General features: G+C 31.1%; 2 protein-coding genes across 5 annotated transcripts in view; one reads left to right on the top strand and one right to left on the bottom strand.

Annotated features, from left to right (window-relative positions):
• Positions 1 to 9,315, bottom strand: part of LOC117177030 (lysophosphatidylcholine acyltransferase) — a 66,233-nt gene that overhangs the window by 25,115 nt on the left and 31,803 nt on the right. The gene's annotated exons all lie outside the window — the stretch shown is intronic.
• Positions 1 to 9,315, top strand: part of LOC117177029 (piggyBac transposable element-derived protein 4-like) — a 10,790-nt gene that overhangs the window by 867 nt on the left and 608 nt on the right. The window contains exons 2-3 of one of the 3 annotated variants that reach the window (XM_033367488.1): positions 3,282 to 5,033; positions 8,298 to 9,008. In XM_033367488.1, coding sequence (XP_033223379.1) covers positions 3,297 to 5,033 — 1,737 coding nt within the window. In that variant the 5' untranslated portion in view covers positions 3,282 to 3,296 and the 3' untranslated portion in view covers positions 8,298 to 9,008. Of the gene's footprint in view, positions 1 to 3,281; positions 5,121 to 8,297; positions 9,009 to 9,315 lie in introns of those variants that run through there. The other 2 variants (XM_033367487.1, XM_033367486.1) reach the window with 2 other exon arrangements.

The following is a 9,315-nucleotide window of genomic DNA, read 5'->3' as shown; positions in this document are numbered from 1 at the left end:
TTAATATGGTATGAAGGTTAATATTAAAAGGAAAACTAACTCTATTCTCTAAGCGAAATTTACAGTTTTCTAAGCAAATAGTTACAAAATAAACAAAATGCCTTACTATTTACAAATAATATATTTGATATTTATCGCGGGGTGTACAATCTTTTCCATTTTCTCATTTATTCATCTTTTTTGTTTGAAGGTTGGTAATCGTATCATTGTGTTGATTTTTTTACTGAAAATTTAACTTTTTCAGTTGAAGATCACCATATAAGTTGAAGATTTATAATACAAGTTTCAAATTATTTTCTTGGTATAAAATTCATCTATTTGATTAAAGATTTAAATACTTGGTTGAAAATGAATATTTTCATTAAAAATTCATATTTTCGGGTAAAAAATTCGACTGGTTTGTTTTAAATTATTTCTAAATTGAAAATTTAACAATTTGGTTGAATTTTTCGTATTTCTTGAAAACTCCACACTCTTGTTTAGGATCGTTTTTTTTTTTTTTTTTTTTTTTTTTTTTTTTCAAATTTATCTCTTTTCGAAGAAATTTAATCTTTTTGGTGGAAAATACAATTGTTTTATTGTATGTAAAAATATTATGAGAGATGGAATGTTGTCTTATTTTCTTTTGCATCTAGGAGAAAACAACAAATGTAGAATAATAAATCACACTTCCATGGTTTCCAGGCCATTAAAAGGTTTATTATATTAATTTCCGGATGAAAAACTTATCGTTATGTTTCGAGACCAGTCTAGCAGGGTGGCGAATTGACCGAGAATTTAATTTAAAAACCGGGTATTTACTTCTAATTGCAGTAAAATTCAAGTTTTTATTATTTAATTAGTTTTGGTCAATTTTTAAAAGATATTTCTACTTTCCCTACAGTAATAGGATATATATGTGTGTTTATTCAATTACGGCTTCATTTAATTAATTCAAAAATCAACCACGTGGTTAAAAGTTAAAATCATTTATTAAAAAATAATTTTTTTATTGATGATTAATAATTTTAATTGAAAATTCATTTCTGATTGAAAATGTAACTACTTTGTTAAATATCAATTTTCTATCTCACAAATTAACTATTTCAGTAGAAAATTGAAAAACTTGAACGGGAAAAACCGGGAAGTGACTGGGAATTTGCAATTATCCGACGAATCGCCACGCTGGTCTACTCTCATCATCAGACCTAAATTGTACATAAATTCGACCAAACCTGACGAATTACAATAATACGAATAAGATAAGAATGTATTCTTTTCGAATCTTACCTTGGTTAAAATTTCAAATTCGGAGAAAAAAAAAATTATTGTATAGAAACAACATTGAGAAAATCCAGTTGGTGTGCTCATATTTATTTTAAGATTTGTTAAATCCTCTCTTCCATTTTAACAAAACATTTTATTATACAACTGTTTCTGTCTATAATTTTAATTTTTTGAAAATATCTACAACAGTTGATTTTTGCTCCACATTCATTGCATAATTAAGGTACTGTCTATTTTCAATATTTTGTTTATTTTTTAAATTTCAATTTTTCTGAATTTCCATTAAAAATTAGTTTACTTTTCACAGAATGATCTCTTCAAAAAATCTTAAAATATATATGAGCACGCACACTTAATTTTCTCAATGTATCGTCTATACAACAATTGATTTTTTCCTTCAAATTTTAAATTTTACCCAAGGTAAGATCCGCAAATAATAAATTCGTATTTTATTATATTCATTCGTATATATTTTTTCGTTCAAATATGAACTTACATTTTTCTATGAGATTTTTTTTAAATTCAACTACATACTTAGCTAACTGTAACGGTACTCCATTAAATAATAAATACGATAATTTTTTAAATGATTTTATTATTAAATCGAATATATAGATTTAAAAATATAAAATAATATCCAAGTAAAGTAAACGTTCCAGTAATCGTGACGCCAATTTTCTTGCTTTTAATATCATTTGAATTAATTGAAATTCAATTTGACACTATAGTATGCTGAAAAGTAATCATTTTTCACGAATATTGGGAATATTGTAAAAAGTCACTTTTTCCAAGATATTAAAAATATGAAGTTTCGTCTCATGCAATTGGTGATTGGTATTATCGTTAGCCGCTAGGCATACGAACATCTTGTTCGCTGACGTCATAACGTGAAATGCCTAATTTGGAAACGTAACCTAACTAACTTATAGATACCATTGGCGGCAAATTTGTATCAGAATTCATAATAATTAATGTGAAAAACCTTTCGATACATGAACTATTCATGTCGTGTTTTGAAACTTTCCGATTGAAACTTTAACGGCACATTGCTTTATTTATGATAATCAACCTGTAAAACTGTACACTAACACTAACATTATGTATTACAGTTCGTCGCCCTGGAGTTATAATGCGCCATGTCCACTTTCTGAAATCTTTGATTTATTATTATTTGTGACGTTAATTAAAAGTGAGAATTATATTACGCCATGTCCTTTTTTGCATTTCTATAAGTGAAAAAATGCCAATTTCGTTGCATGTAATACAACAAAATAATGTAAACTATCATTCCGTTCAACTTTTTACTTCAGAATTTTATTATAAATAGTTAATTTATAAATATTTTGTGGACATGGCTTACTATAATTCTGAGAAAAAAATTTCATTTTTGGAATCTCTTCTACGCCATGTGCAAAATCAATTTTCCACATCAGCTAAAATATATTCATAATATTATTAAAATTTGTACTAATATGTTCTTGATCATGCATTATTTTTTACCGATAAACTTATTTGGACATTTGATCACGTTTTTTTAGAGTATATTATTGTTAAATTTTGAATCTCATTTTCTCAGTTTGACAGTGTATGTACATGGCGCACTATAAACTTTAGGGCGACGATTTGTAACTAGAAATCAGTTTTGGAGAATTGGACATTTTTCGTTTGAAAAATTACTTAAATATCATCGGTTATCGAGTTATTCGTTATTCTGCCCAACTCCGTTTTTCACGTAGAAAAACCCTTTTGTATCCAACTTCTTTATATACAAAAATTAAACTCTGAATTTAGAAAAAGAAATAACTTGAATTCCAATTATTTGCTAATCTCAAATGAAATGCCCAGTATTTACCAAAGATTATTTGAATAACATTGTTTTGATTTCGGCTTTAGAAAATAGTAACCCGAAAATACTTCCAGAAGCACCACAGTAGTACAAAACTATATACATTAGAAACTTTATACTGTGGATTTCCTTTTCCAACTGACGCGCTTATTTATTTATGTTCTATTAGAATTTGATCATCACAATGAATCCGACCATAACGCAGTCTATACCCAGTCTGATTTCCACCATCAGTACTGAGGCCTTCACACAAAATGGAAGGATCCTCGTCTCAGACAGCGAATGCAGTGATGAAGACCGCGTTCTCGAAGTTTCTGACAACGATAGTGACAGAGAAGATAACAAAGAAGACAAACAGCCCCGAAACATAACACATCGTGTCGACACTACCGCCAGGTATCAGTTATCCGATTTTCACTGGTTCGATACCACCTCTGTTTCTTACCATTATACCCCGGATGGTCGTTACTACCGATCGCCAATCGTCAATATCCAGCCGAACGTTTGCATGTCTATCCTTGACGGCTGGAAGTGCATGATCTCAAACGAGATCATCGAGAAGATAGTCTTGCACACGAACCAGGAAATCCAAGAGAAGGCTACGAAGTATAAAGAGCGCACAAGGTACATCGCGACAACAACCAATGCAGAAGTCCTGGCCTTCATTGGCCTCCTCTACATGTCTGGAGTGATGAAAGAGAGTCACGTCAGTGTGGAAGAGCTCTGGTCAGATATGTACGGTCCTCCAATATTCCACGCGACGATGACACTCTCGAGGTTTCGTTTTCTGACCGCCTGCATCCGATTCGACGATAAATTGACGAGGCCGCTCAGGAAAACGGCCGACTCGTTTGCTGCAATTCGCGAGATTTGGGATATGTACGTCACGAATTGTAGAAACTATTACAGCCCCTCGGAATTCTGTGCGATTGGAAGCAATCTTCTTGGCTTTCGGGGAAGGTGTCCCTTTAGGGCCTATAATCAGAATCATCCGGATAAATGCGGCATCAATATTCTTGTTCTCTGCGATACACGAACGAACTATATGCTGAACGCCGTGCCATATTTGGGAAATTCACCAGAGACTACAGACGAGAATAACAGATCTTATTATGTGAAACTTTTGGCGGAGTCGATTCGCGGAACCAACAGAAACATCACAATGGACAAGTGGTTCACTTCCTGTTCCCTGGCAGATACACTGCTCTCTGATTATAAACTAACGATGGTCGGGCCACTGAAGAGGAACAAGTTGGAGTACCCGATGAGCTTTGTGAGTGCCAAGGGTAGAGAAGTTGGCACTTCTTGTTATGCCTTCGATAACGAGAAAACTTTGGTGTCCTACGTCCCTGCGGCGAACAAAGCTATGATCCTGATTTCTACTTTGCACAGAGATGATTCGAATGACGAGGAAACTGGCAGGCCAAAGATTTTGAATTTTTACGAAAAGACCAGAGATAATGTGGCACATTTTGTGCAGCTCTGTCAAAACTATACAACGGCGAGGAAAACTAGAAGATGGCCCTTGAGGGTTTTTTATGGGATGCTGGATCAGGGCGCGATCAATGCGATGATTATTTACTCGATGATTAATCTGGAATGGAAAGTTGATAGGACCAATACAAGAAGGTCGTTTTTGAAGGAGCTGGCTCTGGCTTTGGTCAAACCGTATATGGTGGAGAGACAGAAGATTCCGACACTGAGGAAAGATCTCAAGTTGATTATTAATAATATGGTGGGAGAGGAGGAGACCGCAGCGCCGCAATTACTTCCTGGAGGAAGCAAAAAAAGATGCGGTCTGTGTCCGAGGAAGAAGGATAAAAAAACTGCTTTGCAGTGCCAGTCGTGCGCAAAACCTGTATGTTTGGACCACAGGGCGATGATCTGTGTATCGTGTGTTCGAATTGGTCGGATTAATTAGGTGAGAGACTTAACTGTGATGATCTCGTGAACTTTGAATCTAAGATTTATATTAGGTAGAGAGAAATAAAATATTTTCTGGGAGTCATTGGAGGTTATATATTTGTAATTTGATAAAGGTCCTTTCATGGAATAATGAAATACACCAATGGAACAAATTAAAGGGTCAAAAAATGTCTGAATTTTTAATGACTTTTCAGAATGATGTATCTCAGTCAACAATGGTGGTATCAAGGTCTTAAAAAAAAGCATTTTGAAGCTTTAAGTTTCTAGTTTCGATATATTTTGGCAAATAATTTTCGGAGCTGCATGATCCGCGTAATTTTAACAAGTAGTGTGAGAAACAAATTTTGTAACTTAGATATAGTCTGGACCGGATAGCTTGTTTATTCAGCTGCAATTTGCATTTTTTTTAAACCTCGGTACGACCATTTTTCACAGAGATATCGGACTTTAAATAAAAAAGACTCTTTTGTCTTTCATCGACGATATCTCACACATAAAATTTAAGAGCAGTTCTGAAAATTGGATAAAATTCCCACGAGATTCTGTCACGATCTTAGATAATTTTTTTTTTATCTATAACATAGATTTTAAAAAAGAGCAATTTATGGTTTTTCAGAACATCAACAGCTAAATTTCAAATCTGCCTGAAATGACTAATTTTGAGTGTGCCTTTTACAGTAGAATAACTCTTTAAAAACCCTGCGAAGTTACATTTCGGTCGAACGAACCGTTTCCTTGTTGCAGACGGTCAAACTTTTGAAGAAACTAAAGGGTCACGTTTTGCGCTTGAACATGCCCTAATCATGGCTAAAATGAAAAAAAATGTTCTAGTTTTTTCCCTATCTTTTCGCAAATACCGCTGAAATTTACCGCAATTTTTTTTTTAAATTTGAAAAACATTTTTAAAGGCTTCCAAAACTTGAAAAAAATGTTGCTTTTCACTTCTTCCGGCATTAGCGTTACCCGTTAATGTTCTGAAAACCCATAAATTACCCTTTTTCCCCTGTTTTTTCAAATGTATGTCATGGATAAAAAAAAAGTTATCTAAGATCATGGCAGAACCTTGTAGGAAATTTATTCCAGTTTTCAAAACTACCCCTAAATTTTCTGTGCGGTATTGGTTGCTCAGATGTCGATCAAAGACAAAAGTGTCCTTTTCGATTTAAAGTTCGATATCTCAGTGAAAAATGATCGTACCGAGGTTTAAAAAAATCAAGTTGAAACTGAATAAACAAGCTATTCGGTCCACACCATAGCTAAGTTGGAAAAAATTTTCTCAAGATCGTGGACCATTTTTCACTGGGATACAGCATTCTGAAAAATCACTAAAAATTCGGAAAATTGTATTGTCCCTTTAATTTTTTCCATTAGTGTATATATTTTAGAACTGATCCTGAAAAGGATAATTTAATTTGCTGGGAAATTCAGATTTTGCAAACCTTGCATGAAAGTTTTATGTTCTTGAATTTCAGTGAATTCAGGGTGGTCAATCTAGACTCGGAAAAAGAAAAAAATTTAATTTTGAAGTAAAGTAAAATTCCGAGATAACGAATTTTAAGAGACTCAAAAATAAATTGTTCAACTAAATACCACAATTAAAACATTAAATAGGATGGTTATAATGTTCCTACTAGAATTTTTACAACTTGAAGCGTACACAATCGTTTATCTATTAAAAGGCGTCAATTTTCTACATTATACAATTTTTAAGAATATAAATTTGAACAAAAATTCTTGCATTTTCCAATCTAAGAATTGTTCTAATTTGAACGCTTTCTACTTTAAATTTGTTCCATACAATTTAAAGTGATTTATCTATGAAGGACTTTAATTAAAATTCTACAATAACTTTTAAAATCACGTTACACAATTTCAAGCGTTCATAATTTATTATCCCATTTAAAAAATTTTAATCTAAAATCATTGGGGTTTCGTCGTTTGAAAATAATAATAATTAAAGTACTAGAAAGGATTTAATTTTTAATTTCAAACACCTTTTTCCAATTATTCAATTTTGAAGACTTCAAATTTTATGTTACGTAACTATCCATTGAAAATAAATTGACAGAAGCTTAAAAGCTTCGATTTTAAAATCCTCAAAATTCAACATTTTTCAATATTAAAGGCTTAAAAAAACATAACGTTGCCCAACTGGGAAGTTTTTCAATTTAAAACTCTCCAATTTTCTAATATTTGAATCTTAATGATTAAACTTGCAAATATCTAATATTATATTTAAAATAATTCAATTTCGGACGTTATTAATTAAAAAGGCTTGAAATATTAAGACCTTGATTCCTGACTCATAACATTTGGAGAATATTAAATTTGAAACAAGAACATTTGTTATATTTGAATCTAAAGTGCCGTAAAACGGGATAATTCCAAACATTCCTAAATTGATAGTTTAAATTACTGAAGGTGATTTTAAACAGAATCTGGAATCAGTGTAAGTCTTAACTGGTTCTAGATTCTGGTTAATACCACCGTGAGTAATTCAAACGATCAATTAAGGATCATAATTATACGTTTTCAAATTATAAGCGTTCAAAATTATTCTTTAAGGGCATGTGATACTTACAGTTTCCCCGGCTTTTTTACCACAAAAATGAAAATTTTTAAAAACTGAATTCGGAGATGCTATAAAATATCATAACGGACGTCCCCGGACTCTTTTTTGAGTGATAATAACAAAAAATTTAATGTGCTAAATAAAAATTGTATGCAAATGCATTATTTTGAAGTTTCATCGTTTTTCATGTCTGCCTTTCCAAAAATCTGGAAATTATTTATGAAATAAACTTTTTTGATTGGCTCCGAAGAAGGTTGGTTCCAGGAGATTAGTTTTTATGTTTATTTGTAGTTCCAAAGTTTTCGGCCAAAATGATTGTGTAGTTTGGAAGTTACGCTCGGGTGAACTGTAACACACATAACCTCGAAATATACACGCACGTTGTTAGCAATATCAAAAATTCTTTGATAAAAAAAAACACAAAAAAAGTGTGCGGGGACGTCCGTTAGCATGTTCGCTATCATTTCCCAGATTTTGAAGGCAAAATATTTCTTATCCTAGGAAAAAAGCCAGGGGAATCTAACACTGAAAAAATCGATACTATTTCCTAAGCGCTATGCAAATTAATCACATTTTTGCTAAATTAAAACTTTTTTGAATTAACCCACAAAAAATTGTGTGGGGACGTCCATTAGCATATTCGCTATCATTTCCCAAATATTTAAGACAAAATATTTATTATTCTAGAAAAAAAGCCGGCGGAACCTAAAACTGGTAAAATTGACACATATGATATTAAGTAATAATTACAGAATTACAGTAATTTGGTAAGTATTTTTGCTAAAACTAAGAATTAAGCAAATTCAATGCCATTTCTTGGTTTTTATGATCCATTGGTCACCCTGAATGATATTGTAATAATAATTTTAATAATTTTTGTTCAGAAAGTATTTTGGAAAAGTATTTAAAGTGCAAGAAAGTAATATATCAAAATGGAGACATATTGTCTGGTTCTGAAGCTAAACAAATTTATCTCCGATCTATTGAACGCATTTATTGTCTACTTCCAAATTTTAAATATTATATATGTGCATTAAGAAAGCAGAAAAATATTTCTCACTATAAACGTAAGAAAAAACAGTGATAAAACATCACATAGATAGATTAAGTGTCTAAAAAAGTTCCTTTTTGCGTTTATTAAGAATACTAATCTCTATAACAATGGAATGAAAATTATTGTGTTAAAATACATAAACAACAAACAGGATTTATTTAAAATAATTTATCGTAAAAAGCTTGTTACTATTTTATAAAGGGTAAGAACTGTTGAATTTCAAAATTTTATTCTAAGAAGCTGAATTTCTAATTATGAAGGTATCAATGAAGAAGATATCTAAAAAAATGTATATTTCTTTTTAAAAAAGTAGTAACAATGCTGTTTTACATGTTCTGTTTAATTATTATTTAGATTTAATAAAAGTGCATTATAATTCTGTGATTAAGTTTAATCAGTGAACTTCTAAATTGAGTTCAATCTGACTTAAAAAAAGTGTAATACTCTTCGCTTTAATTTGTACGAATATAAATATTTTATATTTCTTTTTTGGTTAATATTTTTTATTATTTTATTTAAGAAAGATATTATAAAGGAATTCTTCTTTTTGCCATATTATCGAATTATTGTAGAAAAAAATAATGCTCTGAACAAAGTCGATGAAACTTAATTATTTTTAGGATTTAGATAAATATAGATATTATCGATCAA

Source organism: Belonocnema kinseyi, chromosome 7 (genome assembly GCF_010883055.1).
Source record: "Belonocnema kinseyi isolate 2016_QV_RU_SX_M_011 chromosome 7, B_treatae_v1, whole genome shotgun sequence".
NCBI lineage: Eukaryota > Metazoa > Arthropoda > Insecta > Hymenoptera > Cynipidae > Belonocnema > Belonocnema kinseyi.
This window is presented reverse-complemented; position numbering and strand designations above follow the sequence as displayed.